This window comes from Entelurus aequoreus, linkage group LG02 (assembly GCF_033978785.1).
Source record: "Entelurus aequoreus isolate RoL-2023_Sb linkage group LG02, RoL_Eaeq_v1.1, whole genome shotgun sequence".
NCBI lineage: Eukaryota > Metazoa > Chordata > Actinopteri > Syngnathiformes > Syngnathidae > Entelurus > Entelurus aequoreus.
This window is the reverse complement of record NC_084732.1, coordinates 20,740,232-20,763,617: the sequence shown is the minus strand read 5'-3', so window position 1 is coordinate 20,763,617 and position 23,386 is coordinate 20,740,232. Positions and strand designations below refer to the sequence as shown.

At 38.7% G+C, this 23,386-nt stretch overlaps 1 protein-coding gene across 9 annotated transcripts in view; it reads left to right on the top strand.

Moving 5' to 3' along the window:
- chd9 (chromodomain helicase DNA binding protein 9) overlaps positions 1 to 12,064 on the top strand; it is a 198,463-nt gene extending 186,399 nt beyond the window's left edge. For 4 of the 9 annotated variants that reach the window (XM_062023776.1, XM_062023802.1, XM_062023785.1 and 1 more), the window contains exons 31-38: positions 302 to 477; positions 552 to 776; positions 4,609 to 4,786; positions 4,858 to 4,997; positions 5,070 to 5,294; positions 5,367 to 5,516; positions 7,586 to 7,690; positions 9,835 to 12,060. In XM_062023776.1, coding sequence (XP_061879760.1) covers positions 302 to 477; positions 552 to 776; positions 4,609 to 4,786; positions 4,858 to 4,997; positions 5,070 to 5,294; positions 5,367 to 5,516; positions 7,586 to 7,690; positions 9,835 to 10,644 — 2,009 coding nt within the window. In that variant the 3' untranslated portion in view covers positions 10,645 to 12,060. Of the gene's footprint in view, positions 1 to 301; positions 478 to 551; positions 777 to 815; positions 1,352 to 4,608; positions 4,787 to 4,857; positions 4,998 to 5,069; positions 5,295 to 5,366; positions 5,517 to 7,585; positions 7,691 to 9,834 lie in introns of those variants that run through there. The other 5 variants (XM_062023759.1, XM_062023750.1, XM_062023742.1 and 2 more) reach the window with 5 other exon arrangements.
- The last annotated feature ends 11,322 nt before the right edge of the window (positions 12,065 to 23,386 follow it).

Here is a 23,386-nt window from a genome sequence, read left to right as displayed (position 1 = left end):
ATGTAACTCGTTTTGACATACTTCTATAGTCATTTATTTACCAAATAATATTTTGTGATACATATCGTTATAGCAGGAGGCTGCAATTTAGCGAAATACAGATTTTAGGCCACATCGCACATCCCTGCCACTATTAGTACTTTTGTTTGAGAATAGATCATGTATATACCAATTTCCAAGCAGAACCTGTCATGTAAATTTCAATGCTGTTATTTCTGTATTTACACAACATTGTTAGTTATGAGAAAGAATGTTTCTCCAATTTCACGTTATAAAGTATCTACCTGCTGTCGATTTACAGTATTTTCAGTGCCTGCAGCTCCAAGCGTGAAGGGTTTCGACGAGGACAGCGTGGCGTCTCTGGGCACCACACAAGATGACGCGCAGGACCCCCATTCATCTGAAAATGGCCTGGCCAACAGCGCCGCTCATCCCTTCCTGGCAGGAGGATACATGCTCGCCTCCCACTGGCCAAAGGTGCGTCACGCTTTCTCTCTCTCGTATTCAACACGCAAATCCGTCAGCGTCTGATGCCCACGGCTTCTTTCCAGGACCGCGTCATCATCAACCGCCTGGACAGCATCTGCCAGGCAGTCCTGAAGGGCAAGTGGCCGGCGACGCGGCGCGTGTACGAGCCCGGCGGCGCCGTGGCCTCCTTCTACACCACCAAGCTCCTGGACGGCAGCCTGTGTGAGGACCCCTCGGCCTCGCCCCAGGGGTCAAAGGTGACCAAGCATGTTGCAGAAAACAAGGAGTTCTCAGTAAAGCTGAACGATGTATGTTGATTTTCTCCCGTTGCTCTTCATGACCCTCAGCTTCTCGTTAGGACCCCCTGCACCTCTGCTGCCATGTTCAGCATGTTTTTTTTACCCCTTCTGCTCTTTCCTTTCCTTTGGGGTGTGATTAGTGGTTGTGACTTCCTCACTGGAGGAGAGAATAATATAATAACAGCTTTCCTCTCTTTTCCCACGCACTCACTTTGTATCAGGCCCAAAGGACGTGATTACGTGAGCACACATCAGTTGTGAGAACACTGCAAAGGTTCTAAACTGGGGCTTTTTGTCTTTACTGAAGGAGAGTTACTAACTTCAAATTGGAAGGATTTTCACTATATTGGTGCTTTTAACATCCGCATTTCTTATGCAGCATGGCTTGCAATTATGGTCTATTATTTCTGCCCACCCGGCACTATCTGCTCTGTCGCGTGCACTAACATGCAGTCAACTCAAATATTTACAGTAGAACCTCTTATAGAAACCAGATTTAAACTGTCACCTTTATTAACATGGGTGGGAATCTTTTGGCACCCAACGATTCAATCCGATTCCAATTCCTGGGGTGACGATTCGATTCAGACTCTATTATAATAATAATAATAATAATAACTGGGATTTATATAGCGCTTTTCTAAGTACCCAAAGTCGCTTTACATGTTAAAAACCCATCATTCATTCACACCTAGTGGTGGTAAGCTACTTTCGTAGCCACAGCTGCCCTGGGGTAGACTGACGGAAGCGTGGCTGCCAATTTGCGCCTACGGCCCCTCCGACCACCACCTATCATTCATTCAACATTCATTCACCGGTGTGAGCGGCACCGGGGGCAAGGGTGAAGTGTCCTGCCCAAGGACACAACGGCATGGTAAGAGGCGGGGAGCGAACCTGCAACCCTCAGGTTTCTGACACGGGCGCTCTACCCACTACGCCATTATAGATTCAACACGATTCATGATGCAAACCGATTTTTGCAGTGTATTATTTGGTGTAATAATTAGAATGAAACTTCTTCAAAACAGCTCACAGATTAGAAAATACTCCCTCTGGTTGCATGATGGCGGCCTAAAAAACATTTTTAAAAGTTGAAAAAATACCTATTTTATTTCAATCAATTTTTTTAAATTATCAATCGATTTAGAAATTAGGATGAGTAATAATTGTGATCCGGATGTTAATTTTTGTTCACCCCTAAATTTTTGGCATTCTTAATGCTCATGCAGGTGTAAAAAGAAGCTAACTGCTGTGTGATATGGCAAAATAAAACTACTCTCCCTGAGCATGTTGAAAGAGCAAAGTTAGGGGTGGCATATTATCGCGTTAATTACAATTGATTAATTGCAGTCATATCTAGAGCATTGTGTTTTTTTATTCGCAATAATCGAATTTTACGTCATTCACGTTGCCGTCTCTGAAGTGCCTCACTCTCTTCTTGTGATTACCTGAGAGCAACAACACTACCGCCATGCGGAACAAAGATAGTATGTAGCCAAAAGAAGGTCTCACTCTGTCATTTAACTTAGCCGCTTATGTTACCGACTTAAAATTGTGGGGATAGGATGAATTATATCTCACAAATAGTTTGAAATATTAATAATGATGTTAAAGTCGTATCAGAAGTGTTTGTTTGTATACATTTTTGTTTTTAGCTTAGAGTTATATAAATAAATTAAATAAATTGAGTTGATATGCTTTTTATTTTTATTTTTTAGCGTAACGTGCATCACACTTTTACAGTGCTGCTTCAACTTTTTCACAAAGAACAACCTCGAAAAAACTTTGCTTTCCTAGTACCACCATTGTAGTTTCCTAATGAAGCCTTAGCTTGACGCTCCTCTACTTTCTCCTGCTTCCGCTTGCTGCGGCAACAACAAACAAAATGCCAGATGCTTCTCTTCGTTTTGTATCGTTTACTTGTCAACTTAATCATTCATTAACGTAAAAAAGAAACGATGTGGGAACAAATGAACGGCAAAATAAAGCGAGTTTGTTACAGTAAGAAAGAGTTAGAAAAAGTAAGAGTAAGGTCAAAAAACTCTGTGGCTCGATTACACCATACCTGACTGCCATTTCCCATAACACAGTGTCCAAACCATATTAACAGACAGATTCTTCCGCCATATATGCAATTAAACAGTTACGTAATCTTCACTGTATTAAAGCAGTACAAAATAGTACGTCATAAAATTATTTAGACGAATGTAATAATTACAAATAAAGTGAACCTTATAATTATTCTAAGCATGCAATATATACATTTTCGTATTATTTAAATAAAGTAAATAGTCCCCTTTTGGCTGAATAAACATAAAGCACCTTCCATAAAATGTAAATGAACTTAAACAGCATTTAGGCTCCTGCAACCATAATGACCAACATTAAAATACAGTAGCACAGTAGGCCCAAGTACTCATTAAAAACAAGGCAGAATTTTCATTTAAGCGGTAGAAAATGGATGGAAGTATGTTTAATATTTTTCATCACTAACAATACACACCGTTTGAACGGTAACACTGTGTTTGAATATAGGAAAATAAAACCGTGCACATAAATAATGAATTAAATAAAATTATTTGCACATAAATGTCAAAGTACCACTAGATGGAGCCTGCGTACGACTAATGGACGGTGTGTTTTGCCCCACTTTACACTGACTTTATATTATAATAACACATCCGTGCTTCACTATAGTGGTTATTTTTTAATATTAGAGCACAAAAGGAGAATGTTGTTTTAATTACCCGTGCACCTCATAAGTTGCACGCTCGCGTGTCTGCCGGTGGACCAAATACAACTAAAACGAAGTAAAATAAGTTCACGTTCCGTCGATAAATAAGGTTTAAGACATGATATGATGTACGTGTATGAGACATATGTGTCTGACAGTTAGGAAAGCCAATCAAAGCCAAAATTTCCTCAGTTCAACATGTAATTTGGATAAATATAAATATATAGATGTATTTGTTAAATCTGTTCTCTTAAACTAACATGCTAGCACTTAGATTGATGGCTCTTGTGTAATTTATTTTACATTATCTAAAGCAGTTCAACATCCAATACTTATTGAAAAGGCTAATTCTTAGTTAGACAACATACAATAGATAGCCTATACAGTACTGCCATCTATTGTCTTGGCAGTGCAACTGCATTGCAAATGAGACTCAAATAGTATAAGAAACAGAAGACAGCACACTTATAGCGGTATAGCTTGGTTGGTAGAGCGGCTGTGCCAGCAACTTGAGGGTTGCAGGTTCGATCTCCGCTTCCGCCATCCTAGTCTCTGCCGTTGTGTCCTTGGGCAAGACACTTTACCCACCTGCTCCCAGTGCCACCCACACTGGTTTAAATGTAACTTAGATATTGGGTTTCACTATGTAAAGCGCTTTGAGTCACTAGAGAAAAGCGCTATATAAAATATAATTCACTTCACTTATAATCAGCTCATTTTTAAATGTTACATTAAAATTAAAATTTCATTATCAAACAATCAACATTTATTGACATGCATAAAAGTACTGAAAAATGGTTGGTACCGTCGAGTTCTGGTATTGATTCCCAGGTACTGGGAATTGGTACCATATTGTATTGGTACACATCCCTATACTGTACTATTTCAAATAAGTTATTTGGCTATCATCACATTTGTCCTTTTTGGTAGCCTTTTATAGTAACAGAAAAATAACATTGTTTACGACTTTGAGGGGATTACAATTCAGAGGTTCCACTGTATGTATTTCTGTATGAACAAGAATGTAGTATTGGCGCTACAAACAAAGGTTTCATAGCCCTAAGAGTGAGCTACTCATCCAACTTGTGGCTCCTGTGCTTTGTGCAGCAGGAGGGAGGTCTCAAGCTGACCTTCCAGAAACAAGGTCTACCTCTGAAGAGACCCCTGGATGCAGAGGAGGGACCCCAGGCCCAGCAGCAGTATCTGGCCCGGCTACACGACCTGCAGAGCGCCTCAGACACGGGTCTGGCCGACATCACCAAGCCGCAGTGCAGCTTCCAGAACGGTACGGTGTCTTTTTACAACAATATGGCAGCAAGAGCTTGTTGGATTAATTTGGCGCCGCTTCTTCTGCAGTGCCTTCAGGTCTCGCTGGTCCCATGAGGCTAAACGGTGTGCTGGACGGCCAACCGGTGGTGAAGCGGCGCAGGGGGAGGAGGAAGAACGTAGAGGGGATGGACCTGCTGTTCATGAACAGGAGTCAAGTCCCTGATCAGGTACGATACTGGACTGCACTGATTGATGATGCATGGGCATGACACAAACCTGGTGTTCCCCTGTGGCTCCAGCCGCTTCCTGGGTGGGGCGGCATCGGCCAAGTGGGCACAGCTCCAATGCCAGGTTATAACCCGAGCGCGGGTCTGGCTCCGGAGGACGCGGAGAGCAGGGTTCCTGTCATCAACCTGAAAGACGGCACCCGGCTCGCTGGGGACGACGCTCCCAGGAAGAAAGATCTAGATCAGTGGCTGAAGGAGCACCCGGGCTTTGTGGCGGACACGGGAGCCTTCATCCCTGTGAGTATTGCGGCCCGCCCGCGTCATACCCAAACTACTTCGTTGTGCTGACTTTGTTGTTTTTGTGCGCAGGGCGTCAACAAGATGCCTTTGCAGTTCCACATCCAAGATGGTCGGCCCAAGCAGAAGCGGCATCGCTGCAGGAACCCCAACAAGATCGACGTCAACAGCCTGACGGGGGAGGAGAGAGTGCAGATTATCAACAGAAGGAACGCCCGCAAGGTGTGTTACTTTCATTTAGGGATGGTCCGATACCGATCATCCATGAGTGAGATTGGCCGATACCATGCTTACCACAGCTTTATTGCAAGGGACATAGTAACGCTTAATTTGCTCACCCTAATTCACCACTTGCGCTATGTTGTGTCGGGACAGATCTGGCTCCGGGCCTTGAGTTTAACACCTGTGAATTGTAGGATACAGTATTTTCTGGACCATAGGGCGCACTGGATTATAAGGCGCACTGCCGATGACTGGTCTATTTTCGATCTTTTTTCATATATAAGGCGATTATAGGGTGCATTAAAGGAGTCATATATTTTTTTATTTTCTAAATTGATAACACTTCCTTGTGGTCTACATAACATGTAATGGTGGTTCTTTGGTCAAAATGTTGCATAGATTGTTTTACAGATCATCTTTAAGCCGCTTTCTGACAGTCGCTTCCGGATGGGCCGTTTTGTGGACGGTCTTATTTACGTGGCTCACCTTCGGCAGCGTCTTCTCCTCGTCATCTTTGTTGTAGCGGTGTAGCGTGCAAAGACGGGAGTAGAAGAAGTGTCAAAAGATGGAGCTAACTGTTTTAATGACATTCAGACTTTACTTAAATCAATAACGGAGCAGTATCTCCTCATCCGCTGGAAATATGTCCCGTGAAAAACCGTCTGACCAGATCTCTCTAATAACTAAAGTTTCTTGGGTGAATAATGTAAACTCACTACACTGGTATGTTTTAGCGCTTTCATGGCAGATATAAGTAAGAACTTTACACTACTTAATATTAGAAATGGCAACAGCGGAGGATGAATGTCCCATAACAAGAATATAGAGAAAAAGAAGAAGCTTATCGACTATGGTGTCGACACAGACTACAAAGGGGGACGCGCACATTTTTTCAGGACTTATGCAGATCCCAAATACAGATCAGCAGGCACCAGAAGGTAAGAAAAGTTGCTTTTGCATAATATTGCAAAACAACGCCAGATAATATCTTACCTTACACACACCATAATAATAGCTTTTCAAAGTCGTACTAAAACATTTTGATAGATTTTTGAGCGCCGTGTGTAATGTTCTGTATTTTCAATGGAACATATAAAATGTTGATGTTGTTTACTTGAGTCATATTGCAGTCCAGAACATCTCTTGTGTGTGAGACTGCCATTATATTGCAGTCTACACATATCTCTTGTGTTTGACTGCCATCTACTGGTCACACTTATCATTTCACCATGTATCAAATAAAATAGCTTTTAGGTCGGTAAACAAAACCAGAATTATTCCGTACATTAGGCGCACCGGGTTATAAGGCACACTGTCGAGTTTTGAGGGGAAAAAAAGGATTTTAAGTGCTCCTTATAGTCCGGAAAATATGGTAATTGCTGGAATAAATTGTGGTTGTCAACGAGGGTGTATTTTTGTGTATTGTCGCATTGGTGTAGGGCTGCAACAACTAATCGATTAAAATTGATTATAAAAATAGTTGGCGATTAATTTAGTCATCGATTTGTTGGATCTATGCTATGCGTATGCGCATAGGCTATTTTTTTTAAATGTATTTATTTTTTTTAATTTTAAAATAAACCTTTATTTATAAACTGCAACATTTACAAACAGCTGAGAAACAATAATCAAAATAAGTATGGTGCCAGTATGCTGTTTTTTTTCCAATAAAATACTGGAAAGGACAGAAATGTAGTTTGTCTCTTTTATCCGATTATTAATCGATTAATCGAAGTAATAATCGACAGATTAATCGATTATCAAATTAGTTGTTAGTTGCAGCCCTACATTGGTGTCTCAGCGTTTACATACAATTGTAATATTCATGCAGCTGAGATAGACTCCAGCACCCCCCGCGATCCCGAAAGGGACATACGGTAGAAAATGGATGGCTGGATGGATATATTCATTTACATTTTTAGCTCAGTGTATCATTTTCCTAATTTTTCAGATGTAATACTGTTCATGTACTGCAAATCAGGTTGTACGCTATGAGGTACTGTAGGTTTTTTTTTTCTTCGTGAAACTCCTTCCTTCATGCCGCTTGTATTTTTTGTTTTTACCTAAAGGTGGGTGGAGCTTTTGCGCCACCGCTCAAGGATCTGTGCCGCTTCCTTCAGGAGAACCCGGAGTACGGAGTCCCGCCCGAGTGGGCTGATGTTGTCAAGCAGTCGGTGAGTCTTGGATGTTATGAGGATGTTTAGCTGGCGATGCACTTTTAAGAACACAACATCAGTACAACGTTTCCCAGGTACCGGGATTGGTATCGTATCTGCTTGAATGTGAACGGTACCCATTATGTTCTTTAAACGCGTTAAAATAATTTTTATTCTAAAATAGCACAAATAATGGGGAAAAAAAGGACCTAAAATGTAACCTTGAGGAACACCACTAGTGTAACTAAAGAAGTTGAACAAATGACCACTGACTGCACCTGAGGTAAACAAGCTACAGCAACACCTTAGTTACATAACTCACATCAGGAAAAAAGTAGAGGACTTGAAGGGGTGCCTTGAGGAACACTTCAGTTATGTAAATCCCAAGTTTGAACCCCTAGTGTGCTATGTTTGCTAGCAGGGTTAAAATGTCCATGCAAGGATCTCGCTGGTCCAAGTTCCTCTACACAACAGGAGCACTTTAGTGTTTTTAGGATAAAAATGTTTGCTGAACTGAACTCGGGGCCGGTATGATGTCGGATTTGAACAGCCTTGCCTTACACCAGGGGTGTCAAAGTCAAGGCCTGCAAATGAATGATCTATGGCCCCCGGGATGATATTTGATTAGTATTAGAACCGGCCCGCAGGCCACAGCCGCCTGCTGCTGTTTTGCACGCACCAATACTCCATCAGTGTTGGTGATAGGAATTTTCAAAACGAAGTGAAGTGAATTATATTTTATATAGCGCTTTTCTCTAGTGACTCAAAGCGCTTCACATAGTGAAACCCAATATCTAAGTTACATTTAAAGCAGTGTGGGTGGCACTGGGAGCAGGTGGGTAAAGTGTCTTGCCCAAGGACACAACGGCAGTGACTAGGATGGCAGAAGCTGGGATCGAACCTGGAACCCTCAAGTTGCTGGCACGGCCACTCTACCAACCGTGCTATTCCGCCCCAAAATGGGGCAGTATAGCTCATTTTCCTCATAACAAAATGGGTCCCAGGGACCCCATCAAGTTATAAAAATGGGGTGCCACAGTAAATGTTTGTGGTCCCACTTTATGTAAGCGTTTTGAAAACAGATGATAAATGTATGCATTACCCTGTTATATCTCACATTCTATATTGTGTTTTGGAAAAATAATGTCATAATTGTTAGTTAATTAATTTAAAAAATAATGCAAAAGAAAACGATTTTTAATGCATATGTAAATGTATTAGTTATAAACATTCATTCACTTTCTTCTTTCCTTCATGGATCTAAACTTTACCGCTGTCGGTAGGGATGTCCGATAATGGCTTTTTGCCGATATCCGATATTCCGATTTTGCCCAACTCTTTAATTACCGAAACCGATATCAACCGATACCGATATATACAGTCGTGGAATTAACACATTATTATGCCTAATTTGGACAACCAGGTATGGTGAAAATAAGGTCCTTTTTAAAAAAATAAAATAAAATAAAATAAGATAAATAAATTAAAAACATTTTCTTGAATAAAAAAGAAAGTAAACAATATAAAAACAGTTACATAGAAACTCGTAATTAATGAAAATGAGTAAAATTAACTGTTAAAGGTTAGTACTATTAGTGGACCAGCAGCACGCACAATCATGTGTGCTTACGGACTGTATCCCTTGCAGACTGTATTGATATATATTGATATATGATGTAGGAACCAGAATATTAATAACAGAAAGAAACAACCCTTTTGTGTGAATGAGTGTAAATGGGAGAGGGAGGTTTTTTGGGTTGGTGCACTAATTGTAAGTGTATCTTGAGTTTTTTATATTGATTTAATAAAAATTTTTAAAAAACGATACCAATAATAAAAAAAACGATACGATAATTTCCGATATTACATTTTAAAGCATTTATCGGCCGATAATATCGGACATCTCTAGCTGCCGGTATTTTTTTCTATATTTTTATTGTAATATTTTCAGTATGTGTTTGTTATATTTTTTAGGTAAAGTAAGACAAAGAAAACAATCCGAAGTTGTCTTTATTTTTTAGTTTTAATGCCATGATTTTAATGGTGTGCACAGATTTTGCTCTATGCGGCCCCTGAGCTAAAATAAATTTGACACCCCTGCCTTACACTCTCTGTAGTTGAGTAAAGCTATTTGAGGACTATATCCACCTGGCCTCTTTCAGGGTTACCTCCCAGAGGGCATGTTCGACAGGATCCTGACCGGTCCCATCGTTCCTGAGGAGGTGAGTCGTCGAGGACGGCGGCCGAAGAACCCCCTCGTCAAGGCGGCGGCGGCGACAGCCAACCCGTCGTCTTCCTCGCTGGGCCTCAACCCCCTGCTGGCCAACGGGCTGCTGGCGGGCATGGACCTGGGCAGCCTGCAGGCCTTGCAGCAGAACTTCCAGAGCTTGCAGTCCCTGCAGCTCACCGCGGGCCTCATGGGCCTGCCGTCGGACGCCGGCAACATGGCCGCCAGCAACTTGGCCGCCATGTTCCCCATGATGCTCTCGGGCATGGCGGGAATGCCCAACCTGCTGGGCGTCAGCCCCTTGCTCGGGAAGCCCAGCCATGAGGACAAGAAGGAGAGCGGCGACGTGGCCGGCAAGTCGTCGGCCTACGCCAAAGGAGAACGGACAGAAGCTTCTTCCGCCGGCGGCGCCCAAAGTGCCTCGGCAGCCTCCAGCCCCCCCGCCCCGCTCAACCCCTTGTTACTCTCCAGTATGCTCTACCCAGGGATGCTTCTCACTCCAGGCCTTAACCTTCCCGCCGACCCCACCCCGCTCCATGCTCCGCCCCCAACTGTAGCCCCCCCGTCGTCCTCCGTAGCGACGGCGAAGGAGGAAACTTTGGACGACGACGACGACAACGAGGAGGAGGACGACGACGAGTCGGGGGAGCAGAAAGACAACAGCGGTTCAGGAAAAGCCGAGTCGTCCTCATCGGAGTCCGGGAGCTCCTCCTCGTCCTCGGACGACTCCAGCGACGAGGACTAAACTAGACTCCAAATCTATTTATGTACCGCCCTCCGAGAAATGTATTCATATATTCACATATGTACGGAGGCTTTTGTTTGCCGGCACTTAGCGTTTTCTTTACTTGTAAATAACTAACCAAATTGTTGTGTAATAAAAGATGAGAACAAAAAATCCAGAAAAAAACAGGAAAAAATAAACAGAAATGCTATTTCGGTGTTTGTTGACAAGGTACCGTCTTGTTCGGGGACACATTGCATGTCACACCCGTGATGAAAAAGGCATTATTGTAATTATTACGTCAAGATTTAATTTTATTGTTATTCTGGGGGGGGAACGCATCGACACGCGCGGCGAGCTGTTAATATATATTGATGGTTGGGGGGGGCGGGGCTATGATTTGTGTGTGGGCTTTGCAGATGGTGCGTCGGACGTGAGCAATAACTCGGGCAGCTAACGAATGTCACTCAAGCTGTAGATTCCGTTCATGCTTGTCGGCTGGCGCGACCTCATTCAAAAAACTTCTTTTTTTAAAATTTATCCACCCGATGATTTTTAGCTTCCGAAAAATGACTCTCATGGGCGGCTGTGCCAAAAAAAACACAAAAAAAAATCTTGCTATTTCCAGAATACGATCTTCCACTTCTCTGCTCCTCATCTCGCTATCGTCACGCAAGTCGGAATGTCCGATATTTATTTCACGTCGTCGTGTGTGACGCCGGCGCTAAATATTTCCGGTTTTTGCTTTCCAACGCAGTACCGAACTAGCTCGCTTGTACGTTTTTTTTCTCGTTTGTTTGTTTGTTTTTGAACTTCCGAGACGTAGAAGTGCCCTTATCTTTTTTGACACTGCAAAAACGCAAACACTGGAAGTCAATCAAACCGAAGTACCTTTTTTTCCCCTCAGTATGTTTTTGGGACACTGCTGGACTGTTAGTTCATCACCCCGCTAGGTGTCGCTGTAGCCTCGCTCTCCCACGGTCAGTGAACGCACCGAGACTGAAACCCTGCATCGCTAACATGGAAGGTATTTTTCTACGTTTTTCTTTCCGATCCCTCTTTTAACGTACACTTGGTGGGCTTTTTTTCTCTGCTTTGATTTTGGCGACCAGTCCAGCGCGCTCACACTACTGCTGTACAGGAAGTTTGTCATCACTGAGGCAAAACCAGCATCAGTGGTTTTTTGTTTTTGTATTTTGTTTCAAGCTTGACGATATCCTCAATGTCACCACCACGGTCAGTCTTTGTCCTGTAATTTTTCATTCTTGAGTAATATTTGCAAAAGTTGTGCTCTGTGTAGTCAAAACTAATTTTCTGTCGTGGGGAAAGCAAAAGAACGGGGCTGAAAGGGAGGGAGGGAAAGTGTCTTAAGAGACGAAGAAAAAAAAAAAAGACATTTGTAATTTATTGGATTACTTTCTATGAAGTTCTATAGAGGAAACTGAGGTTTAATTATTTTTATTAAACATATTCTTCTGACTATTCATCACGTCTCTCTTTGTCTCTCATGGTCACACAATAGTCGGCATTTTTATTTTACAAAACCCAAGTTGGCACGTTGTGTAACTCGTAAATAAAAACAGAATACGATGATTTGCAAATCCTTTTCAACTTTTATTTAATTGAATAGACTGCAAAGACAAGATATTTGATGTTCCAACTGAGAAACGTTTTTTTTTTTTTGTGCAAATCATTAACTTAGAATTTAATGGCTGTCACGCCAAATCCCCCCCCCCCCCCCCCAATTTACTTCTGGGGCTGCGTCCAATAAAATCACAAAGTTGCTGGGGGTCCTTAACCGGTACGCGACTGTCCTGTTTCGCGCCTGTACAAAAAAAAACAATCGATTTCTTCAGATTCCAGCAGCTGTCAAAGACGAAGTATCCTTCCAGCGACGGGCAGTCAAAGCCGGAGTGCTATCGATCGCTGTCAATGACGTAAGAGGAAACATTACCACGGAAGTAAATGGGGGGGGGGGGGGTTTGTAGGGGGAAGAAATTTGGCGTGACAGCAGCAACACATTGCAAAAAAGTTGGCACAGGGGCATTTTTACCACTGTGTTACATGGCCTTTCCTTTTAACAACACTCAGTAAACATTTTTTAAATTTTTAAGCTTTTCAGGTGGAATTATTTCCCATTCTTGCTTGATGTACAGGTTAAGTTGTTCAACAGTCCGGGGGTCTCCTTTGTCGTATTTTAGGCTACATAATGCGCCACACATTTTCAATGTTAGACAGGTTTGGACTACAGGCAGGCCAGTCTAGTACCCGCACTCTTTTACTACGAAGCCACGCTGTTGTAACACGTGGCTTGGCATTGTCTTGCTGAAATAAGCAGGGGCGTCCATGATAGCGTTGCTTAGATGGCAACATATGTTGCTCCAAAACCTGTATGTACCTTTCAGCATTAATGGCGCCTTCACAGATGTGTAAGTTACCCATGTCTTTGGGCACTAATACACCCCCATACCATCACAGATGCTGACTTTTCAACTTTGCGCCTATAACAATCCGGATTGTTCTTTTCCTTTTTGGTCCAGAGTCCACAGTTTCCAAAACCAATTTGAAATGTGGACTCGTCAGACCATAGGACTTTTTTCCACTTTGCATCAGTCCATCTTAGATGAGCTCGGGCCCAGCGAAGCCGACGGCGTTTCTGGGTGTTGTTGATAAATGGCTTTGGCTTTGCATAGTAGAGTTTTAACTTGCACTTACAGATGTAGCGACGAACTGTAGTTACTGACAGTGGTTTTCTGACGTGTTCCTGAGCCCATGTGGTGATATCCTTTACACACTGATGTCGCTTTTTGATGCAGTGATTTCTCCAGATTCTCTGAACCTTTTGATATTACGGACAGTAGATGGCGAAATCCCTAAATTCCTTGCAATAGTGCGTTGACAAATGTTGTTCTTTAAACTGTTCGACAATTTGCTCAAGCATTTGTTGACAAAGTGGTGACCCTCGCCCCCATCCTTGTTTGTGAATGACTGAGCATTTCATGGAAGCTGCTTTTATACCCAATCATGGCACCCACCTGTTCACCTGTGAGATGTTCCAAATAAGTGTTTGATGAGCATTCCTCAACATTCTCAGTCTTTTTTGCCACTTGTGCCATCTTTTTTAAAACATGTTGCAGGCATCAAATTCCAAATGAGCTAACATTTGTAAAAAATAAAAAAGTTTACCAGTTGGAACGTTAAGTATCTTGTCTTTGCAGTCAATTCAATTGAATATAGGTTGAAAAGGATTTGCAAATCATTGTATTCAGTTTTTATTTACCATTTACACAACGTGCCAACTTCACTGGTGTTGGGTTTTGTATTTTGATAACATTTATATTTTTTATTATATTAAATTAAGTCACACAAGTAAGTAAATGTTTGCATAAAATGATAAAATGTATAGTATTCTTGCTTGAACACGGAAAAGATTGTTTCAGGAGATACAATAGAAAACTCCCTTGACCATTGAGGAGTAACTTAATATTTGTCTGCCATCTTTTTGCTGGGCTTTAACATCACTGATCTTGTATAAAATCAATAGTTTTCCTGCTTGGATTTTGTTGTAATAATCCCTAATGTCCCTCCTGCTCCAACATACAATCCTCGTTTTATTTAAAATAAGTAGTTTTCTTGCTTGCATGGTAAACAATAATCCCAGTTTTTAAACAAAATTAATAATTTTCTTGCTATGACATGAAATAATCTGTTCTTACTCAAAACCAATAGCTTCCTTGCTATAGTGTTAAAATGATGTAGAATGATAGTCAAAGTCAGTAGTTTTCTTACTCAGATGTAACAAAAAATCCCTGATCTCTTGTCAAAATCATTTTTTTTTTGCTGTCATATGAAATCTACATGTTTGTACAAAATCAATAGTTTTCTTGCTCAAACATAACAACAATCCCCGATCTTGATCAAAATGTGTCATTTTCTTGCTCTGGGATGAAATCTATATTCTTGTTCAAAAACAGTTTTTTACCTAAATGAAAAAATAATAGTGTGTGACCTCAGTCAAAATCAGTAGTTTTCTTGTTGTGCGATGAAATTCGTTGTTAAAAATCAGTAGTTTTCTTTCTTAAGTGTAAAAAAATGGTCTCAGATCCTGTTCAAAATCAGTAGTTTTCTTGCTCTAATGTGAAATAATCTACAGCGTTGGCCAGAGTCAGTAGTTGTCCTGCTCAGATGTTTTCTTGCTGTAGCATTAAATAATTTTCGTTCTTGTTCAAAATCAATAGTTTTCTTGATAGAATGTAAAAAAGAAAACTAATCCCTGAATTTGGTCAAGATCAGGCATTTTCTTGCTGAAACATGAAATAATCTATGTTCATGTTTAAAATCGGTAGTTTTCTTGCTGAAAATCAGTTGCTTTCTTGCGGTGACATGAAATAGTTCTACGTTATTGTTCAAAATCAGTAGTTTTCTCGCTCAAATGTAAAAAAAAAAAATCTTAGTTCTTCTTCAAAATCAGTAGTTTTCTTGCTCAAATTGAAACAAATATATATCTGATCTCAAACAAAGCAGTAGTTTACTTGTGACATTAAATAATCATGGTTCTTGTTAAAAAAAAATCTGTAGTTTTCTTGCTAGAATGTAAAACAAATCCCTGATCTTGATCAAAATCAGTAGTTTTGTTCTTGTGACATCAATCTATGTTCTCGTTCAAAATAAGTAGTTGTCTTGCTGTGAAATTAAAAAGAATCTATATTTTTGTTTAGAATCAGTCATTTTGTTGCTATGTTGTAACCAAATCATCTCTGATGTCATTTAAAATCAGTAGTTTTCTTGCTCCAATATAACAAATGAATCCCTGATTCGATCAAAATTTGAAGTTTTGTTGCTCAGATGTAAAAAAAAATCCTGATCTGTCAAACTCAGTAATGTTTTTTGCATTGACATAAAATAATTTGTGTTCTTGTTCAAAATCAGTAGTTTTCTTGCTTGAATGTAACAATAAGAATCCCTGATGTGGATCAAAGTCAGTAGTTTTGTGACTGTGACATCAATTAATCTTTTTTTTGTTAAAAAATAATCCCTGATCTGGTTTAAAATCACTAGTTTTCTTGCTCAAATGAAAATAAAAATCCCTGGTCGCGATCAAAGTCAGTAGTTTTTTTGCGGTAAAATGAAATAATTCTACATTCTTGTTCAAAATCAGTAGTTTTCTTGCGCAAATGTAAAAATAAAAATATATATTATTGTTCAAAATCAGTAGTTCTCTTGCTCAAATTTAAAAAAAATCTGATCTCAAACAAATCAGTAGTTTACTTGTTAAATAATATTTTTTCTTGTTAAAAAAATCAAGAAAAATGTTAAAAAAAATCAAAAAAATCCCTGATCTCGATCAAAATCAGTAGTTTTGTTCTTGTGACATCAATTAATCTATGTTCTCATTCAAAATCACTAGTTGTCTTGCTGTGACATTAAAAATCTAGATTTGTGTTTAAATCAGTCATTTTGTTGCTATATATCATCCCTGATGTCATTTAAAATCAATAGTCTTCTTGCTCCAATACAACAAATGAATCCCTGATTCGATCAAAATTTGAAGTTTTCTTGCTCAAATGTAAAAAAAAATAATTAAAAAAATGCCTGACTTCTGTCAAACTCAGTTTTTTACATTGACATAGAATAATTTGCGTTCTTGTTCAAAAGCAATAGTTTTCTTGCTAGAATGTAACAAAAAGAATCCCTGATGTGGATCAAAGTCAGTAGTTTTGCGACTGTGACATCAATTAATCTATTTTTTTGTTAAAAATCGGTCATTTTGTAACCAAATAAACTCTGATCTGGTTTAAAATCAGTAGTTTTCTTGCTCAAATGAAGAAAAAAAGCCCTGATCGCGATCAAAATCAGTAGCTTTCTTGCAGTGACATGAAAATCTTCTACGTTTTTGTTCAAAATCAGTAGTTTCCTTGCTGAAATGTAAACAAAAAAAATCTTAGTTGTTCAAAATCAGTAGTTTTCTTGCTCAAATGTAAAAAAAAATAAATCTTAGTTGTTCAAAATAAAAAGATCTCAAACAAATCAGTAGTTTACTTGTTAAATAATCTTTGTGCTTGTTAAAAATAAAAAAAACAGTTTTCTTGCTAGAATGTAACAAAAATCCCTGATCTCGATCAAAATCAGTAGTTTTGTTATTGTGACATCAATTAATCTACGTCCTCGTTCAAAATCACTAGTTGTCTTGCATGAATGTAACAAAAAGAATCCCTGATTTGGATCAAAGTCAGTAGTTTTGCGACTGACATCAATTTATCTGTTTTTTTTGTTAAAAATCAGCCATTTTGTAACCAAATCCTCCCTGATCTGGTTTAAAATCAGTAGTTTTCTTGCTCGAGTGTACAAATTAATCAGTGATCATAAAAATCAGCAGTGTTCTTGTCACCAACAACATGTTGTTGTTGTTGTGACATCAAATGGTTTAAATGTAACCTTTGACCTTCGTGTGCCATAATTGTGCCATCATTGTTTTGTCATTAATGACTCAGCAAGCGCTGATAAGAATCGTTGCCGTGGTTACCGCCCACACCTGCGTGTCACACGATGCCCCGCAGGCGGTGTTGGCGTGACGCTGTAGTTGCCCGGCAGGTGAGCGACAACAGGCGGTCAGGGAGTGGGCGGAGGTTGCCATGGCGACACACAACACGCTGAGATTCATCAGTTGCGATTTTTAGTCACATGACACACCGACGTGTCCTCGCACTAGTCAAACCAAGGTCATGGGCTGCCACGCCAGCAGGGCCGCCGCCACGGAGGCCGCGGATCCTTCGCAAAAACCGGAGGACAGACCGAAGACGGCGGCGTCCACCCGAGAGACGTGTCCTGAGGACGCCAAGGGCGTGCCAGAGAAGGACAAGGAGGACGCAGGAGAAGGTTCTACAGGCGGGTGACATCACTTCCTGCTAAAGTAAGTCAAAAATAACATTATTTATTATTATTTGTTGATATTCTTATTTTATTGTTTGACTTCCAGGCTGTCAAGACCAGGACACAGCACACTTTTCTTCTTAATAAACACTTTGGCCATGAGTTGTTTTTATTTCTCTAATATAGTCAAAGTCCACCTTTCAAAGATGTAAATATAGGACTTCAAAATGTCACCTTTAGGAATGATTTTATGATAACACATTGTAACACTACAAGAAAAATACAGCTAATTGTCCCAAAAGGGAAGAAAAAAAAAAACCATTACATCATAATATTACACATTATAATTTTCAACATAATTCAAGGGTGTTTTATTAGAATAAAGTCGTAATACAACAAGAACAAATGCGGCAATTTCACCGGAATAATCACACAATATTGAAGTTATGTAAAAGTGTAAACTTATCATTAGGGATGTCCGATAATGGCTTTTTGCCGATATCCGCTATTCCGATATTGTCCAACTCTTAATTACCGATACCGATATCAACCGATACCGACATATACAGTCATGGAATTAACACATTATTATGCCTAATTTGGACAACCAGCTATGGTGAAGATAAGGTCCTTTTTAAAAAATTTTTATAAAATAAGATAAATAAATTAAAAACAATTTCTTGAATAAAAAAGAAAGTAAAACAATAGAAAAACAGTTACATAGAAACTAGTAATGAATGAAAATGAGTAAAATTAACTGTTAAAGGTTAGTACTATTAGTGGACCAGCAGCACACACAATCATGTGTGCTTACGGACTGTATCCCTTGCAGACTGTATTGATTTATATTGATATATAATGTAGGAACCAGAATATTAATGACAGAAAGAAACAACCCTTTTGTGTGAATGAGTGTAAATGGGGGAGGGAGATTTTTTGGGTTGGTGCACTAATTGTAAGTGTATCTTGTGTTTTTTATGTTGATTTAATAAAAAATAAAAACCGATACCGATAATTTCCGATATTACATTTTAAAGCATTTATCGACCGATAATATCGGCAGGCCGATATCATCGGACATCTCTACTTATCATAATACAGAATTACCAAAATATTAAAAATATATTAAACATACTAACATTACAGATGGAAATGTATTCATATTCATATTGCAAGAAAGGGTAAAAGGTAAAAAGTCATAATATTTACAGAAATATGGAATTATCTTAGGCTGACTAGCTAACTCTGGCACATTGACAAAAATATTTATGAATATGCACTGTACCTGTAACAAATAATTAAAAAAAGATAGTTAAGTTGTAAAATTGCAAGAAAACATGGTGCCATTTTAAGTATTAAATATATATTTTATGGGGTAAAAAATCAGCATGTTTATTTCTAGCAATTTATATGAGAAAAAAGTTGTACAAAAAACAAGGAAAAAACATATATATATATATATATATATATATATATATATATATATATATATATATATATATATATATATATATATATATATATATATATATATATATATATATATATATACTGTATATATATGTTTTTTTTTTTTTACATAAATAGTGTATTTTTATGACAATAAAGTCAGAATACTTCAACAAAAAATGCGGCAATTTCACCAGAATAATTGCACAATATTACATTTCTGTAAAAGTATAAAAGTATCATAATACAACGTTACAAAAATTATTAAATTATATTACAATTATTAACATTACAGATGGAAATCTATTCATATTCATATTGCAAGAAAAGGTCAAAAGGTAAAAAGTCATGATATCATAATATTTACAGGAATGTGCAATTTTGATTTTTTTAGGCTGACTTTTAACAGCTAACTCTGGCATATTGACAAAAATATTAATTATTTTTGCACTGTCCCTGAGACCAATCATTTAAAAAAATATAATCAAGTTGTGAAATTGCGAGGAAAAAATATATTTTAAGAATTAAAATATATTATTTTATGGGGTAAAAAATCAGCATGTTTATGATCATCAATTTATATGAGAAAAAAGTTGTACAAAAACAAGAAAAAAACAAACATATATATATATATATATATATATATATATATATATATATATATATATATATATATATATATATATATATATATATATATATATATATATATATATATATATATATATACATATATATACAATTATTTATTTAAAACGTAAATAGTGTATTTTTATGACAATAAAGACATAATACTAAAACAAAACATGCGGTAATTTCACCAGAATAATTACACAATATTACATTTCTGTAAAAGTATAAATTTGTCATAAAACATAGAGTGTCCGCCCTGAGATCGGTAGGTTGTGAGTTCAAACCCCGGCCAAGTCATACCAAAGACTATAAAAATGGGAGCCATTACCTCCCTGCTTGACACTCAGCATCAAGGGTTGGAATTGGGGGTTAAATCACCAAAAATGATTCCCGAGCGCGGCATTTGACCCACTGCTGCTGCTCACTGCTCCCCTCACCTCCAAGGGGGGTGATCAAGGGTGATGGGTCAAATGCAGAGAATAATTTCGCCACACCTAGTGTGTGTGTGACAATCATTGGTACTTTAAATTTTAATTGCAAAAATATATTACAAATATTAATATTACAGATGGAAATCTATTCATATTCATATTTCAAGAAAGGGTAAAGGGAAGAAAAGGTCAAAGGTAAAAAGTCCTAATATCATAATATTTACAGGAATTTGTCATTTTGATTCTTTTAGGCTGACTTTTAATAGCTAACTCAGGCATATTGACAAAAATATGTATTAATGTGCACTGTCCCTGAAACAAATAATTAAAAAGTTGCGATAAAAAAAAAAGCCATTTTAAGAATTAAAATATATTATTTCATGGGGAAAAAAATCAGCATGTTTATGATCATCAATTTATATGAGAAAAAAGTTGTACAAAAACAAGAAAAAAACAAAACATCCATCCATCCATCCATCCATTTTCTACCGCTTGTCCCTTTCGGGGTCGCGGGGGTCGCTGGAGCCTATCTCAGCTGCATTCGGGCGGTAGGCAGGGTACACCCTGGACAAGTCGCCACCACCTCGCAGGGCCAACACACTAAATTGGCCAAATAAAATAATATATATTTCAATTTAAAAAAAAAAAAGATTCACATGTAAAAAAAAAATGTTTTTCTTCAATTGAAAATACAATTCACAAGTAAGGAAAAAGGTTTTCATAAAAAAAAAAGATTTGCAAGCAAATAAAACTAATATTTTTCAATAAGCAAACGATTCTAGGTAAAAAAAAACAAAAACGTTTTCAATTGAAGAAAAAAAACGATTCGCCAGGGAAAAAAAAGCTATTTTCTTCAATTAAATATTTTTTTATTTACATTTTATTTTAATTTTTTTTAAACATCCATCCATCCATCCATCCATTTTCTACCGCTTGTCCCTTTTGGAGTCGCTGGAGCCTATCTCAGCTACAATCGGGCGGAAGGCAGGGTACACCCTGGACAAGTCGCCACCTCATCTCAGGGCCAACACACTAAATTGGCCAAATAAAATAATATATATTTCAATTAAAAAAAAAAAAGATTCACATGTAAAAAAAACGTTTTTTTCTTCAATTGAAAATACAATTCGCAAGTAAAAAAAAAAAAAGGTTTTCATTTAAAAAAAAAAAAAAGATTTGCAAGCAAATAAGACAAATATTTTTCAATAAACAAACGATTCCAGGTAAAAAAACAAAAACGTTTTCAATTGAAGAAAAAAAACGATTCGCTAGGGAAAAAAAGCTATTTTCTTCAATTAAATATTTTTTTATTTACATTTTATTTTTATTTTTTTTTAAACATAAATAGTGTATTTTTATGAGAATGAAAGCAGCCACGGCCCCATGACTGATGACTTTGTACACTGATGTGATGAGTCTTACCTTAACTCTGGCTCAACTGTTTAAAAACAAAAGACATGCTGATGGACTCTAGGAAGAGGCCCCATGCGAACCAGCCAACCGTGATTAAAAACCAGGAGATTGAATATGTGCACGAGTATAAATACCTTGGGACTATAATTGATCAACAACTGAAATTTGAAGCCAACTGTGTAAAAAGGCTCAGCAACGTTTGTACTGTCTGAGAAAACTGTCTCATTTTGAAGTTGACAAGACCACAATGAACATGCAAACTCCACACAGAAAGATCCCGAGCCCGGGATTGAACCCAGGACTACTCAGGACCTTTGTATTGTGAGGCACATGCACTAACCCATGTTCCACCGTGCTGCCCCACCTGTCACTAACAGACAAGAATTCCCTAAATCAAATTGTTAAAGTGAATTAATTGGTGAGTCTCAGTTGTCTCCAGACACCCTCTACAAAAGGGGTGGGGAACCTTTTTGGCTGAGAGAGCCAGGAAAGCCAAACATTTTAAAATGTATTTCCGTGAGAGCCATATAATATTTTTTAACACTGATGTAGAGGTTGCCCTCTAGTGGGTTCTTCAGACCACCACACACTGCCAGGAGAGCCCGGAATTCAGGGTATAACACTGTTTTATTTTCATAAATAGCAATAGGCTTCTGCTTTCCAGCACAATGTCTTTTCCTCGTCAGCACCTCCAAGTCCAACTCCAACTCCAACCCAGACTGCGTGTCTCATCCCGGCTGCTGCTAATAAGGGCGACCTGGGCCATCCACTCACCTGTCGCTGTCTTCGAGGCCGGTCCTGGCACACCCCGCTCCGCGGCAGGCCCGCAGGCCACGCCCCCCTCCACAACTGAATATAACTCAGTGGCCTAGTGGTGAGAGTGTTCGCCCTGACATCGGTAGGTTGTGAGTTCAAACCCCGGCCGAGTCATAACAAAGACTATAAAAATGGGACCCATTACCTCCCTGCTTGGCACTCAGCATCAAGGGTTGGAATTGGGGGTTAAATCACCAAAAATTATTCCCGGGCGCAGCCACCGCTGCTGCCCACTGCTCCCCTCACCTCCCAGGGGGTGAACAAGGGGATGGGTTCTGATTGAAGCTTTTATTAGTAGATTGCACAGTTCAGTACATATTCCGTACAATTGACCACTAAATGGTAACACCCGAATACGTTTTTCAACTTGTTTAAGTCGGGGTCCACGTAACCAATTCATGGTGATTACGTGGTCAAATGCAGAGGACAAATTTGACCACACCTAGTGTGTGTGTGTGTGTGACAATCATCGGTACTTTAATTTAACTAAATGGGTGCCTTTATAAGTAAGACCAACATTTTTAGAGTATAATAAGTCTCTCATTCTTTTTTAATAACATTGTTATTCTGAAGCTAACCAATAGTAAATAAAATACTTTAATGCATTAATGCGACTTCTTGAACCGGTGCGGTAGAAAAACGGATGGATGGATTCAAAATGCATCAGCATGTTTTATATTTTGAACGTTATTTTTAACACCGTGATTACCAGCGGGATTATTCATTACTTATCGTGTTAGGCAATGTCAGCTAAGATTTATCGGAGAGCCAGATGCAGTCATCAAAAGAGCCGCATCCGACTCGAGAGCCATAGGTTCCCTACCCCTGCTCTACAACAACCAGGTAGTGAGGATAGCTTCCTCCATTTTAACTGGTGTATCTCAGTACCTACACAGACCATTTTCAGCTTCTCCAATCTGGATGGAGGTTTTTAGTCCCAAAAGGCAAAACAAAACGGTACAGATGTACAAACCCCGTTCTCAAATGAGTTCGGAAATTGTGTTCGATGTAAATATAAATGGAATACAATGATTTGCAAATCCTTTTCAACCCATATCCAATTGAATGCACTACAAAGACAAGATATTTGATGTTCAAACTCATAAACTTTATTTTTTTTTTGCAAATAATAATTAACTTAGAATTTCATG